General features: G+C 35.6%; 1 protein-coding gene and 1 pseudogene across 2 annotated transcripts in view; both read left to right on the forward strand.

Annotated features, from left to right (window-relative positions):
• The window catches only part of mRpL30 (mitochondrial ribosomal protein L30), a 34526-nt gene extending 30397 nt beyond the window's left edge, over positions 1–4129 (forward strand). Inside the window, exons 4-5 of the mRNA XM_089108225.1 lie at positions 717–815; positions 3900–4129. Coding sequence (XP_088964351.1) covers positions 717–815; positions 3900–4103 — 303 coding nt within the window. The 3' untranslated portion in view covers positions 4104–4129. The remainder of the gene's footprint in view (positions 1–716; positions 816–3899) is intronic.
• A 6186-nt stretch (positions 4130–10315) lies between these two features.
• The window catches only part of LOC148955518 (glutamate receptor ionotropic, kainate 2-like), a 91365-nt pseudogene continuing 86444 nt past the window's right edge, over positions 10316–15236 (forward strand). Inside the window, exon 1 of the transcript XR_016143627.1 lies at positions 10316–10424. The product of XR_016143627.1 is annotated as a glutamate receptor ionotropic, kainate 2-like (transcript). The remainder of the gene's footprint in view (positions 10425–15236) is intronic.

Below are 15236 nucleotides of genomic sequence, written 5' to 3' on the forward strand. Positions count from 1 at the left end.
ATATAATTTAGAATGAATCCCCAAAAGAAAAAATGAATAATATCCAAAAGAGCAGCCAAAAGCAATAAAAAAGCAGCAGTTCAAAGTTTTTACCTAGATAACTGACGAATTTTGTGATACGGTGTTTGTTTGTATGCAGTAATGCTCGATGAAAAAAAAAACTACTAATTTTGATAATTATTTATGTTAAGACTACATAGCTAATAGATACTTCAACTCCTTGTATTATGCAATAGTTCTGAAACGCCACAGCCATTTCATTTGTATTATATTTCTACTTCTCTTGATGAATAACGAAGAAGACCAGTTTCCAGCCAGCGACTTGTGAATTTTTGAACTCATGAATAGGCTCGAATCTTCTGTAAATTTAAGCTGTGATTTGAGAAAGACTGATGAAAACATTAATGTTTGCGGTCAACATTGATCGTGCCGCCGACATCTTACCGGCGGCGTGGCGCGGTGCGCTGTTTTTGGCCCCGCCACCGCCGGTCTTCCCTCATCGACTTGGCGCCGGGGTCTATCTACAGTGCTGTTTGAGTTACTTTTGAGACTAGAATAATTTGTATAAAGTATGCTGTCAAAATACATTAATCTAGCGGAACTCAGCGGCACTTCCTTACTGCTAGTAAATGTGGACGCTCGATTGGCTACTGGATGCATGTAGTCGGCTACTTTTGACTATAGTATTTTTGTCTTATGTGTTTTTTAATTTTTAGATTAATGATATCATAATAACAAGGAACACTCATCAGATGAATCGAGAGCTTTGGAAAATCAAGCACCTAATTGAAATTCATCCAGTAACTCTCCCCCAGGTAGGAAATTTCACTAATCTTGCTACACACTGGTTTATGCTGTATGAGGTATTTTGAACCACTGATTTAATTTCTGTTAATAAGTTTTCCTCAGAAGTGCCTCTCATCTTCTCAGTAATATCGGTATTAATGAATGTTGCTTTAAGTACTGTACAAATGAACATACTAAAAGTTGGATATACTAAAAGTTAATATGTGACTAAATTTAAGTAACGAGATGTTTAAAGTTCTTTATTTAAAATTATATTAATTGATGAAAATTATATTTTGATTAATTTATAACAACAGCAGAATTACATTCAAATTGTGCGAACGATAATGATGAACGATAAAGAAAGAGTGACTGTTATTGATAGTAGCCACACTCTTTAAAATGACGTTTTCAAAGCATTTAGTGCATCAAAAGGGATCGTTCGGGTCGTTACAGTGCCTTATTTTCTGGGAAGACGGGTGGAGAGGGGGGAAGGGGGGAGGGGGTACAAAAAAACATAAATCTTAAGGCACGTATTTTCAAGTTTTGAATGAGGCTCCTCAAATAAATCATAAGGAGGGCTAAAAGAAAGACAATTTAGCTAATAATCACCGTTCATTTGAAGTAATATATTTTTTATATTTAGCGTTAAAGCGGCTGATGAAGGAGGAGAGAGCTCTGTTCTTGATGCGTAAAGGTTTTGAATGTAATTGAATGTAAAATGGTAATATAATTTATGTGTTTCACTGCACAAAGGGGAAGGGGAAGAGAATATTGCATTGCTTCGACGTTTTCCGAAGAATCACCGCTAAGGGATGAGGTATGGAACATATTCCCTTGAAAAAATTGCCTCTTTTTAATTTGACGCCCATTACTACTAAAAACTGCATAACTGTGTATGGAGCTTTTTCATTAAAAACCGAATTCCCGGTTATTGTATATTTTTTTAAGATATAAGTGGCTGTGTAAGTTTCCACTTGACCAATTCGAAATATCATATTCCACTCTCACTGTCATTAGTACTGCAAAGAACGAACTTGACTCAAATTAATTTGCTCCAGTAACGAGTTGTGATCATTCGAAATAGACGTTGACAATGTTAGACAGACATCGCTCAATGATCGTAGTGAGATCTTTACAGCCACAAGCTTGACTGTATTAGTGAAGAAGGAATGTATTCCTTATTCCACTACTATTTACTAGGTTAAGGTTGAATCTGACTTTTTTAACTTAAACATGCCATTAGATAGCCAAAATGTAGTTCCTGATGATAAACAATGTATTTTTTTATATATAGCATTTAAACTGTAGCCTCGAATTGGCTAACTTGGCTAGCTTTTTCTAACTTGATCTATTATTACAGAAAACTACTTATAAGAAAACTTTTACCAAGGACATAAAAATGAAAATATATTTTGTCACCTGGCTTTATCTTTGGTTCAGTTGTACCTGTAAATTTTTTATTATTCATATGTCATTTCTATTATTTATTGTTATATACAAAATTTACTCCGTAAGATTCTATAACGTAAGATAAAGTCTTAAGTTATGCAAGTGTGAAATATTTTATAGTGAAGTGAGAAAGAGCCATTAGCGGGAAACTACACGCGATGAGTTTTATAGGAAAATGCTTTGTAAGGGACAATCTCCTTAGGTGACCAAGCAATCTTTGTGGGAGGTTGAGCTACTCTAAAACGATTCTAGTAGGAAAAATTTATGTTCTTTTATTTCTGTTTTATTATTTGAGAAATTGTTTCCTGGTAAAAAAAAACAATTAATTGTTTGAATAAAAGGCGTGGCGTGGGAAACAGATAAACTACATTAGAATAATTAAAAAAATGTCCTAATGGGCTCATTGAATTGTGGTCATAATTCAATACCATCATTTGGTTTCTGTTTTAAACTCCTAAACGGAAAAAATAATTCAGCTGATAGTCGGATGGATATATTTGCGCCAATGATTAAAACTCAGTTTAAATCTTCCGGGAAATTTAATTAATACAAATTTTGTAAACCTACCCCTCCTGCCGCGTCCACCCCCTTACAACTCCAAAGCCATCATTTTTGCTTAAGAAATTTCCTGCCTTGCAAATCACGTATTAAGAAAGTAGGAAATTTGGGAATGAATATAGGAAACTTTCTTACAAATCAAGAAATGAAAACAAAGAAAGAAAGAGGGCTTGAAGAATATTTCATTTCACTGTCTAAAAAAATTTAAGCCTTTTTTTTTGTTCTTTTTTTTGCTACTTAGTAATATCAATATAATGGCAGGAAAAATTTGACTGTAGTTTTGTGCTTCTATTTTTGATAAGGAGTGTTAAAAGAAAAGGAAAATCTGGCAAACCAACTATATCTCCGTATATCATTCCAAGTATGTGTCATTTCAGGGGAGTTGCGATTTAAAATTTTGAATCTATTCTATCTCGAGGAACGGTTATAAGTCTACTCACCTCTCCAAAATTACATGAAAGATCACTGGTCAATCAATGACAAATCAAAGTATGTATAGAAACAACTCCATCGAATGAGTCTGTTATTTTTTTATTTAGTGCTCCTCAGACGCTCGTAATCTTTTCGTCTTCTTTTTTTGTAATATTTGTTTTGAATAGACCATGTTTTGACATACATTTTACATACCCAATAATAAGTATTTTGACTTTTCTTATTATCATTGTCTAGATTTTTTTTTTAACATAGAAATTTACAAACAAGAAATAAAAGCAGTATTTTTGAACGTATGGATACTTTGGAAGATATTAAAAAGGGTGATGTTATATTGTTTCCTTTTTTCTTTTTTCTTTCATGTAAATGAAAGTTCAACCCGTTTTGTACCGTCATTTGCACTTGAAACCTCTCGTCCCAATAAGAACTCAACCACTGGCCCCAAGCGCGTCTTCACGAAAAGGAGCACGCTTTGCGTTTGTATCACCACTAAAATGTCAAGATTTTTACCTTTTTTCTGCATCAATGCAAAAATGAACAACCCTATTTTTATTTCGTGCTTTTATTTTGCAAGATGAAATTTCTTTTTGCTCATTAAGGCGCTTGTCTATTCCTTGACGTCTGAATGAACAGCCTATACACTGCTATATTTTAAGGATTAATAATTTTAGGGTATGCCGTCTGAATCGAACATAGATGGTGCCACTTTGCTTGAAGATGGTCGATTGGTGTTCAAACAAGAATATGTCAACGTTGATAAACAAATTCCAGAATTTAAAAACAAGAAAGATGATAGAAGAATAGGATACACCGAACTTAAGAATCTTTATCTGAAAAAGTGGGAACAACCTTGGCAATCTGTGTTTGAACAATAGTTAATTAAAATCGAAGTTTATAACATTTGATCTAATTCTGAATAGGCTGGATAAATCATATTGAAGATTTCTGTATACCATTATACCTCATTTTTAGCTAATTAACAGCAGCCAAAATATTTTTCTAAATCTTGTGGTGGCTTTCGAATACAGGCCTTTTAGACAATTAGCCTTGACGAAAAAACTACAGAAGGAAAGGAAAGGGCTGCCCTTTGTCAAAAGCGTTGTGTATATTACTGAAGAGTTCAGTTTATACTGACAATAACGCTTATGGTTACAGTGGTGACGATGGGATGATCATGGATGCAAAAAGAAAAAAAATCGAGAAAGGATATTTAAAAACTTCTTGAGCGGAGGGTTAATTATGATAAAAAACACCACAGTAACCTCTTAAATATTATCATAGCTATTGTCCTCGACTTGAACATCACAATTGCTGACGCTATTATTGACGTCACTGCTGTTTCAAATCAGTATTGATGCGTTAGCCTCTTGTCTCAGTTGTGTTTGTCGATGTTTTTGTTGGTCTCGTTTGAATCCTTACCCTTATTGTCTTCCTCTTCTTAATCAATAATTTGTCATTGTCTTCATCGTCTCAATTAACCTTAATCAATTGCAATCATCGTTCTATAACTACCTCAACATTGCTCCAACAACGCTTTACCTCTCCCTTCCCCTTTATAGTACTTTAATCAGAAGACCATGATGATTTGTTCATTTGATGAGTCGTCCTGTTTCCTCTTTCGAAGACAACGTTCAGTTTGGCTAGGCACAACCTTAGAATGAAGTGATATTTTGAAAAGTTCAAATTTCTACTATTTGTCGTAATTTTCATATAATCTTGACACAAATTCCATTTTGCAATAGAAACTGCCAGCAACGACTGCGCATAAAACGGCTATGATGTATTTTTTTTTTCAACTTAAGTGGAAAAATGTTGAAAATCATACCAAATAAAACGTATGCGTTAAATAGAACGTCTACAAATAGATTTAGTTTGTTTTTATAAGTTTTACTGTAACTTGTCCTAGCGTTACTGTCTAATTCTTCAAACCTCCAGCCTTTACAGAATCTGTTGAATGGACTATTAACCTCTTCGTTAATTTTTCACCTAAGTTTGGCCACTGGAAAAAAACTCCTGCGTACGCACCTGTTGTAACTAGGTTTTTTCTTTTCTTTTTTTTTGTTTAAAAAGTTAGAAATCCAAAATCATAAATTATAGTTATGTTTTGATGCACTGCGGATTGCTAACTGCCTACAGAGATTTCAATTGGGGGGGGGGAGCACTCCCCCTAGAATATGAAGCCTCCATCTAGATTTACAAGAATCTGTTTTGGGGGTATTTTTATTTAAAAATACCTTTTTTTTTCGTTCAAAAGACAAATTTTCTCCCTTCCCTCTAAATTAAAAAGAAAAATGTATTTTGCCCCACTGACTGGATTTTTGTAATTGACGCCACTGACTGCCTGATGTATCAATAAATGACGATAAATACGTTTTGTGTTGTTATTCAAAAAAAAAAAAAAAAAAAAAAAAAAAAAAAAAAACAGAGACCCAAGCTCATCAAGGACAAAGTTATAAAGCTTCAAATAAAGTCTTATTTTAACTTATAAAAGACATAGAATTTTCTATACCTTATTGCCATTCAAATATGTATTTAAATCCTAAGTATCTGAATTTAGAGTCAACATCCAACAAATGATGAATGAGTTAATGCAAGCTATATACTTGTATAGCTTGCAATTGCTCACATGCCAAATTCAAATTATGGGTAAAAATTAGACAATTTCGGAAAAAAAATCCCCTGTACAAGAAAATTCCTCTTTGACTATAGTAGTTTATGTAATATTATACTTGTCCTAACTTACAAGAATTATGTAAGAACCATTTAGTATTGCAAAAATTGCAACAGATATAAATATTAGTATTAACAAATGTATGGTCAAAATTTGACATTGATTAGTAGTGTACGGCCATTAAATATCCCAGTCAGGTTCTCAGAACTTGTGAACCAAACAAATAACAATATATGATAATAATGCCAGTACTCTAATTGATTGTTTGCTCCTTTTGGCTTATTGTCTCATGTGCCCCTTGTAAGCTATCTTATTCAGTTCACCTATGTCGGAGCCTCTGTCAGGCCACTCAGCGTGTCTCCAGTTGGTGATACGGGAACGCCCTACAGATATGTAGGGTGCCTCCATAGGAGGCATGGACCAAGGGGGGACCTTGTACCTGGGGGTCCATAATAGAAATTGGGGCACCCTTGCCCGGGGCTATAAATACAGCCTGAGGAGGAAGAAGGCCCCTCAAATGTACAATCAATAGGATCCAATGGTGTGTCCTCAAGTCCCATGAATTACAAGCCTTCTCCCAGTAATGGGTTAAATTGCATGGTGATGCAGAACACCATCGCAGGAGGATTCTCTATAGTAGGGCAACTGCGCCAGGGCGTAAGATCCTGATCTATGGACAACAGCCTCTGCAAAGGGCTGCCTCGACCCTTTTGGGGTACCTGCAAGACTGGGGACTTTGCGGTCAACTCTATTCCCACTTGAGGAATGGTGCCCCTTGAGGAAATTATAGCCTAGTAAACGACACAGCATTCGCATGGGATTCTGATTAATGGTTAATTCTTCTGGGCTTGGTCTGTTTTGACGGGCGTTTTTGGGCTGAAAAACCTCTTCCTAGCTAATTTATATACTATGGGCTGTTTCCTCGTAGTAGCATAATAATTGTAGGCATGAATATATAAAGAGTCGGAGGTAATAGGCTTGAGATGGTCTCTGCAGGATATCAAGCCTCCATTCATAATGGAGGTCCCAGGGACTTCTTGCTGTCCGGTTCTAAGCCGGCTTAAGTACTTCAGTGTAGACTTGAGAAGATATGGGATCCCCAACCTGAACTGGTATCCAGGATCATTGCTTTTCCTGAGGCCAAAATAATTTCAATGATTTAAAGAACATGAAAATTGGAACTTGGAATGTTACGACGTTAAAAAATGACTATCGTATCAACATTTTGACTGACGAATTGAGACGATTTGAACTGGACTTATTAGAAGTTTCAGAAATTCATATCCCAGGGGTAGGAAGCAGGAAATTAGGTGATATAGAATTTGTTTACTCAGGCAGGAAGGATGGGGTACACATACAGGGAGTACGGCTCATGATGAATAAGAAAGCTGCTAAGTCTTGTTCAGGCTAGGAAGGTATTAATAATAGAAAACTAATTGCTCATTTTATGATAAAAAGTTCAGGGTATCAGTTATAGTAGTATATGTCCCTGTAGAACCGACTGACAGAAATACTAGTGACTCGGATGAATTTTACTTACAGTTCAGGAGCAAATAGACAGGATCCCAAGTAGAAATATGATGTTTTTACTAGGAGATTTTAATGCCCAGGTTGGTAGAAATAGGGATAGATGGCATCCTAGCCTAGGTAAATTGGTGTAGGAAAAGAAAACAATAATGGATACAGACTTTTGCAATTTTGTAGGTATAATAATCTAGTTATAACCAATATAAGTTAACATGGTATTCACGTGATGGGAAGACAGCAAACCTTATTGATTATGTTATCGTAAACCGAAGACTGGCAGGATCAATACAAGATACTAGGATATATAGGAGTGTAGTTATTGATTTTAAAAGTAAAGATCGCCATCTAGTAGTGTATAGGGTTAATTTAAAGCTGAAATTTCGGAAGAGTAACTACCTCCCGGGAAGTTATGACGTTGGTAGACTCTAAGATGAGAATTTGAGAGAAACTTTCCAGGAAAAGTTGAATACTAACTTGAGAGTTCAAAATTTAACAATGTGGAAGATGGTTGGAATTATCTTAGAAAAATAATTTGTGAAGTTGCTGAAGGTGTCTTAGGGAAGAAAGCTAGGACCGCTGCTAAGAATATTAGTGAAGAAGCTTTATGTTTAATAGAAAGGAGAAAGGACTTAAGAATTATCTGAGTGATGGATCATATGACAACAAAAGGAATGTAAATAAACTGGAGAAAGCATTAAGATATGAACTGAGGAGGGGGGAAGTGGAGGCCATGGATAAAATTGCCGAGGATCTGGAAGATGCAGCTAGACGGCATAATAGTAAAATATTGTACTGACATGTTAATTAATTGAGAGGAAGTTGTCAATCCGGACTTGTCCCAGATAAAGATAAGAACGGGGCCACAATTAGTGATAGGGAAAGAGTTAAAGAGAGAAGGACGGAACATTTTGAGAATGTGCTAAAGCGAGATAGAGTTGCTAGAAAAGATATAGAAAAAAAAATGACAAAGTTTGTGATACCTTGTATGTGAAGGAAGATTTGTTTTTTAAGGAAAAACTAGCGACAGTACTAAGAGGATTAAAAAATAATAAGGCTCCGGGTTCTAATAGTGTTGTGAATGAGTTTCTTAAATATGATGGCTCTGAGGTTAGAAATAAGTAACTGAAGATTACGAATATGATTTTTGAAAAAGGGGAAGTACCTTAAGAGTTTAGGAAAACCTTAATTAAGCCACTTTATAAGAAAGATGATAAGAGTAAGTGTGGTAATTATTGAGGCATTAATCTGGTCTCTGTAGGTAGCAAATTACTTAGTAATATGATACTTTTTAGAATGAGAGATGCTATAGATAAAGTTTTAAGAGAAGAACAGTGCGGCTTTAGAAAAGGTAGAGGAAGTGTTGACCAAATGCTCACTCTGAGGCTAATAATTGAGAAGTGCCTGAGTTGTCAAACACCTTTCGTCCTCAGTTTTATAGATTATGAGCAAGCGTTCAATTCTGTTGATAAATACATTAAAGTGATTAGTGCTATATACGAGAATAACACTGCTGCAGTTAAGGTAGGAAATGAGGTTAGCAGCTGGTTTTGTATTTAATCAGGAGTTAAGCAGGGTTGTGTTCTATCCCTATTTATATGGATCATTTTGATGGATTTTGTCTTAAAGAGCACAGCAAAGGCAATGGAAGACTACGGAATCAAAAAGGGAAGTAAAAGTCTCCTGAACTTAGATTATGCTGATGATTTAAGCATCCTAGATGAAAGTGTGAGCAAAATGAATGAACTTTTAGAGGTTTTGCGAGTTCAAGGTACTAGTATAGGTTTGAAAAGTAATGTTAAAGACTAAGTCACTAAAGCTAGGAATAAGTGAAGATGAAAAGCAGACGTTGGGTAACCAAAAGATTGATTAGGTGGGCAGCTTCCCTTCCATTGGTAGTATTATTAGTAAAGACGGTGGGAGCAGTGAAGATGTTAAAAGTAGAATAGCCAAGGCTCAGGGTATTTTTTCACAGTTAAAAAAAGTTTGGAAAAATAGGCTGATAATTCTGCAAACCTATATTAGAATATTGGAAGCTACAGTGATGATAGTTGTCAAATATGGCTCTGAAGTATAGGTGCTCTGAAAAGCGGATGAAGATTTACTAGATGTTTTCCAGAGAAATTGCTTAAGGATTGTTCTGGGTACCCGGCTGACTGACCGTATTTCGAACAGTAGGCTGTCCGAAAAATGTGGTTCAGTACCGCTTTCTAGGGCTATAATGAAAGAAAGGTTGAGGTGGCTAGGGTACATTGTGCGGATGGAGGATGACAGATATAGATGCCCCCAGGACATAACTTACAACGCCTGTCCCCGGGCCCTGGGGGGTTTTGTCGACACCAGAGTATATTTAAATTTATATATATATATATATATATATATATATATATATATATATATATATATATATATATATATATATATATATATATATATATATATATATATTCATATATATATATATATATATATATATATATATATATATATATTATATATATATATATATATATATATATATATATATATATATATATATATATATATATATATATATATATATATATATATATATATATATATTTTGAATACTAAAGTATTGAGAATTGACATTATAAAACCGTGTAGTTAGCTATTATTACTCTCGTTTCATTGGTTATGGGACTTCCCGTCTAAGATTGAATTTTTTTTTTAAGTGATTAGTTATGTACCATTTATTAATAAAATACTTTTATATCTTTATTGGTCTAGTAGAGTTTAATCAAATGTATCACTGTAATTATGACCCTGTTAAGAGCTTTGTAGGAATGGCATTTAAAATATTTGAATCGTTCCTTCCAAGTTATTTTTAGGATGCAGAGTTGCATCTTCAGGTCCTCCTGGAGACAAACAAGTAATTTCCATTCCGATGTTTTGATCAGTATGCGTTTTATCGGTTTTTATTTGTTTTTAAGTGTTTTTATTTATACCAGTAATGGAATACCGGATTCCGTCCGAATTCGTAAGTATTGAATTCTTTAATATTTGTTATTTAGATGCAGCTGTATTGTTCCAATACAGCTGATTGATTCATTTGTCCAGAAGTATGGGTGCGGTTTGTTTCATTTGTGGTAATTCCAAAGGCATTATGTAAAATTTGGTAGAATTTTAATTTATGGTCGAAGCGTTGCTTGATTTATGAAATCATGTGCAAAAAGTGGGGCGTGCCAAGCGTGGTAGAACTGTGCTAAGCATAGTGCATCTGTGCAGCACAAGTGGCGCTCCGAGATGTACACCAGATATTAGAAAGTGGGCAACCCCTCATAGCCGACTTTGTGCCGCTTATGCGTTGGTCCAATGCGTTTTCCTTTATCTTATTCGGGTTTCAAGAAATAGAAATTTCTGTTCTGTCCGTATATTCGAAACTCTCATTACTTTAAAATAAAGACATTAGGTTAATAAATAAAGGTGTTATGTAAAATTTTGTCCATGGAAACACGCTTTTTTTTCACTGAGACGCCTTATCTTTGGCCCACTCAGTGGCGTCAATTGGGAGAGGCAGAGGGCATGGACCCCCCAAATTTTGATATTTTATTGATAACGGCTTTTTCGGCTATTCTCACTGGGAAAATCGAAAAGAAATCGCAAATTCGCCCCCTACTCCCTTATATTTTGAAATATGTATTTTGCCCCCTTTAAATTTTAGTGAATTGGCGCCACTTTCCCCACTATGTTTTCTCGTGTCTTATTTGTTTTTTAAGAAACAGACAAATTTTTGTGTTGTCCACTTACGCTAAACCATCATTTGTTCTGCACAGAAATAGTTCGAAAGGGTCCGTTTACTTTAAATCTTGGATCCCTAAATACATATTCCTTGCTCGAACAGCTGGTTTGTTAGAACAACGAGCAACCCGAAGAGCGTTTTCCGGTTTTTCAGCTCTCTTGTAAAATAGCTAATGCGTAACATAACACCTTTGAAATGACCACAGTCAATTCGTGCACCTTTGAAATGACCACAGTCAATTTGTGTATCTTAGTTTGATATTTTAATGCATGTAATTTGCAGACTATTTTGTTTGATGTTACCAAATAAAAGATTTTATGGTGAAATTAAGAGCGACAATCAACAGTTGGTGGTAAGGAATTGTCTTTGCTTATTCCAAATATTTAAGTTTCATTAAGTTTAGTGTTACACATCAAATGCTACGTGCCTAAGAAAATTTGACTTATTTTTGAAAAAGGGTGAAACAACCCCTAGAAGTCAAAGAATCTTAATGAAATTCCACCATCCGATTCAGCGTATCAGAGAACCATACTGTAGACAGGATCAGAAAAAGAGCGATTGGGCCCAATCGGGCCCCGCATTTGAAAGGGCCCCGCACCGACATCAAAATGAACAATTGATTTTCGAAATTGCAAAATGTTATTAACAGTGTCAGTAAGCGGTGCTTCTGGAGAGGGATCATTTTCCAGGCTAAAATCAATAAAAAAAAACAACTAAAAAAGCAATAAAAGAAAGCACGATAAATCAGGATTGACTAAATAGTTTAGCAATTATGTTGATTGTAAGTAAAGACACAAGGAAAATATATCTTAATACCGTTTTAAAAGCATTTACAGAACAAAAATTTAGAAATATGTAAATTCATATGCCCATATTTGGTGAAGTAAATTTCAAAAGGCATTTTCAGCAGGTTCATAATATCTAGGGAACACAAATGTATATTACCGTAAGCGCAAAATAAGTACATAAAAGAACAAAAAGGGACAAAACTGTAAGCTCAAAATGAACAAACTGGACCTTCAAATGAGATAAGATCAAGAGAACCAACTGAGAAATAAAAATGTATGACAGGTGATAATGAACAACCTAGACCACCAAAAGTGACAAGATCAATCCAAGCAACTAAGGTAAAAAACACTGAAAAAATGTCTGAAGCAACGATAAACGAAAACAAAGACCGAAGAGATATGTAGTCAGAATATTAGCGAAACCGTCAATTAGAGCAAGTCAAAAACAAAACTGAAGAACACAGAAATATGCAGTTAAAAGATAAGTGGCAGCAAGAATCACAACAACTCAAAAACGAAAATGAAGAACAAAAAAAAAATATGCGGATTTAATATATAGAGGGGCCCCGCAAAACAAATTGCAATCGGGCCCCGTACCTAGTCGATCCGGCCATGGACTATGGAGGTTTAAAGCTCTTATCTGCAAAAATGTGGGATTATGTATTCTTTGCCTGAAGAAAAATCACGGATGCGTGTTTATTTGTTTGTTTGTTTTTCCAGGAGGCGATCGTATCGACCCAGTGGTCCTATAATATCGGAAGACGACTCATTTGAACGGAAAATCAAAGTTCTTGTGCCCTTTTTAAGTGACAGAAAAGATTGGAGGGTAACTAGGCACCCTCCCACGCCGCTTTTTCCCAAGATCGGTCGATACAAATTTTGAATTAGCCATTTTGTTTAGTATAGTTGAAAGGCTCAATAACTATGCCTTTGGAGATAACATTACCCCCCCCCCCATAGCCCCAGGAGAAAGATCTTTAAGTTATAAAATCTGCCCATTGCTTACGTATAGTATTTGTTTTTGGGAATTATGCGTACAGTTTGCGGGTGAAGATGGGAGACGAATTTTCTACTGGGGCTTTTCCACGGGGCGAAAACGTCTTGCTTTCTCTTTGCCGACTCAGTTTGACGCGTGGAGATGTTAAAGGTAATTGTTCGGGGTAAATTTTCACCGGGATTGAATTGTCTAGAGAATATTTCCATGGGGAAGGGGATTTTCCGCGGAGGTGAAGCTAAATATCATGGCAGTGAAACCCGATCAGAAATTAAATAAATAAATAAATATTTTCAACTGAATGTAAGGACCAACATAAAGCTGAACTGAATTTAAGGACCAACATAAAGCTTAAAACGAACAGAAATTATTACATATATGAGGGGGGTTTCCCCCTCCTAAACACCTCGCTCTATTCTAAAGCCTGAATTTTGCCCCGATTCTTTAAAAAACGACTCCTGAAACACAAGAGTCGTTTAATTAGAAAAATAATAAGCTTTTTTAAAAGTACTATAAAGCTTTAGTGTAAGGAGTGAGGTGCTGAGGAGGGGGAAACCCTCCTCATATATTTAATAGCTTCTGTTCATTTTAAGTTTTAATGTTGCTCCTTATTTTCAACTGAAAAAAAAACTTGTTTTTTTATTTAATTTCTGATCGTTTTTTAAATAATGCTGGGAATCATGGAAATGTTCCTTTTCCCCAAGGAAATATCCTCCATGGAAAGATCCTTCCCCGTAAACCCTACTCCGACCCCCCACTAGAAAAAATTCCTCCTGAAAACACCTGTATACTTCCCAATTTTCAATACTATATGTAAACAATGGGCAAAGTTTATAACTTGCAGCCCTTCCCCGGGAACTGTGGGGGATTAAGTCATCCTCAAAGACATATTAACAAGATTTTCGACTATACTGAACAAAATGGATATCTCAAAATTTTGATTAGTGACTTCGGGAAAAAATGAGCGTGGGAGTGAGTAGACTAGGAAGTACTATATTGCCGGGACATATAGCAAATACCATGTTATTTGCTGGGACATATAGCAAATACCATGTTATTCTAACAGACATATAGGAAATATCATGTTATTCTACGACGCTCCCGTACCAAACACTTTTTTTTTCTGTTAATTAGTTGAATAGGACATGGTTGAACAAATCATCAAACCTACTTGATCTAATGAAGTGGACCAGAAGCCCACAAAACTGAAAAGATAAATGTAATAATTAACAATTATTGGACAGGGTCAATATGCTTTTCACCTTTGGTATTATTTGATTCATTGACTGTTTGATCAATGACAGTAACGTTTGATAGATTTTTTTTACGTGAAATACTCTAGTTTCTTTTCTTAGTTTTGAAAACATTTTGGAAGAAACTAAATTTCAGTTGGGGGGGGGGCAAAATGAGGTCTGGGGTGAAAATTTGGTCTGAGAGAGGCAGTTGTCCCCTCTGTCCCATAGGAAATTACGCTCCTCAACCCAGCCCCATGCCACTTACTGGCAGGGGCGAATCCAGGGAGAGGGTGCGCGCGCCAACCCATATTCTTCTTCTTCTTCTTGTATGAGGGATTCAGTAGCACGCGGATTCAGTTGCATGGGAGTTCAGTTGTACAGGGTTTCAGTTATACAGGGGTTCACTTATATGGAGCGATTCAGTTGAACGAGGGGGGGGGGAGGTGTGATTGGGAGGAGATGGGATGAGAGTGTACTGTATAATACAGAAGTGATATTTTTGAGCGTATTGTCAATTTAACGAGAATGCTTCACTGTAACTAAGGCTATCGTGTTTTAACGAACTTTCTAGGGCAGGGGTAAATATTTAGTTTAAATAATTCTAGGAGGAATTGAGTTTTATGGATGGTATGGAAAAAATGATACTTGTTAAATATTCTGGTAAACATACGACTGCTTGAGAGTTCAGTTAAAGGAGAGTACAGTTACACGGAGGTTTAGTAAAGTGGGGTCAAGTTGCATGGTGGTTCAGTAGCACGAGGGGTTCTGTTGCATGGGGGAGTTCAGAAGCTTGGGATTCAGTTACATGAGGGGGGGGGATTGTTACCTTATTCTTTTATTCTAACTTAACTTGTAGGAATAGGACTTCATTCCATTGGCTAAATCCGTTTATTCATCTATAATGGTGAACAAAAAGACTATTAATTCTCCGTATTCTTCTTCTTCTTCTTGCATGAGGGATTCAGTAGCACGAGGATTCAGTTGCATGGGAGTTCAGTTGTACAGGGTTTCGGTTATACAGGGGTTCACTTAC

The sequence above is a fragment of the Artemia sp. Qi Xiang Cuo genome, chromosome 2 (genome assembly GCF_049724085.1).
Source record: "Artemia sp. Qi Xiang Cuo chromosome 2, ASM4972408v1, whole genome shotgun sequence".
NCBI lineage: Eukaryota > Metazoa > Arthropoda > Branchiopoda > Anostraca > Artemiidae > Artemia > Artemia sp. Qi Xiang Cuo.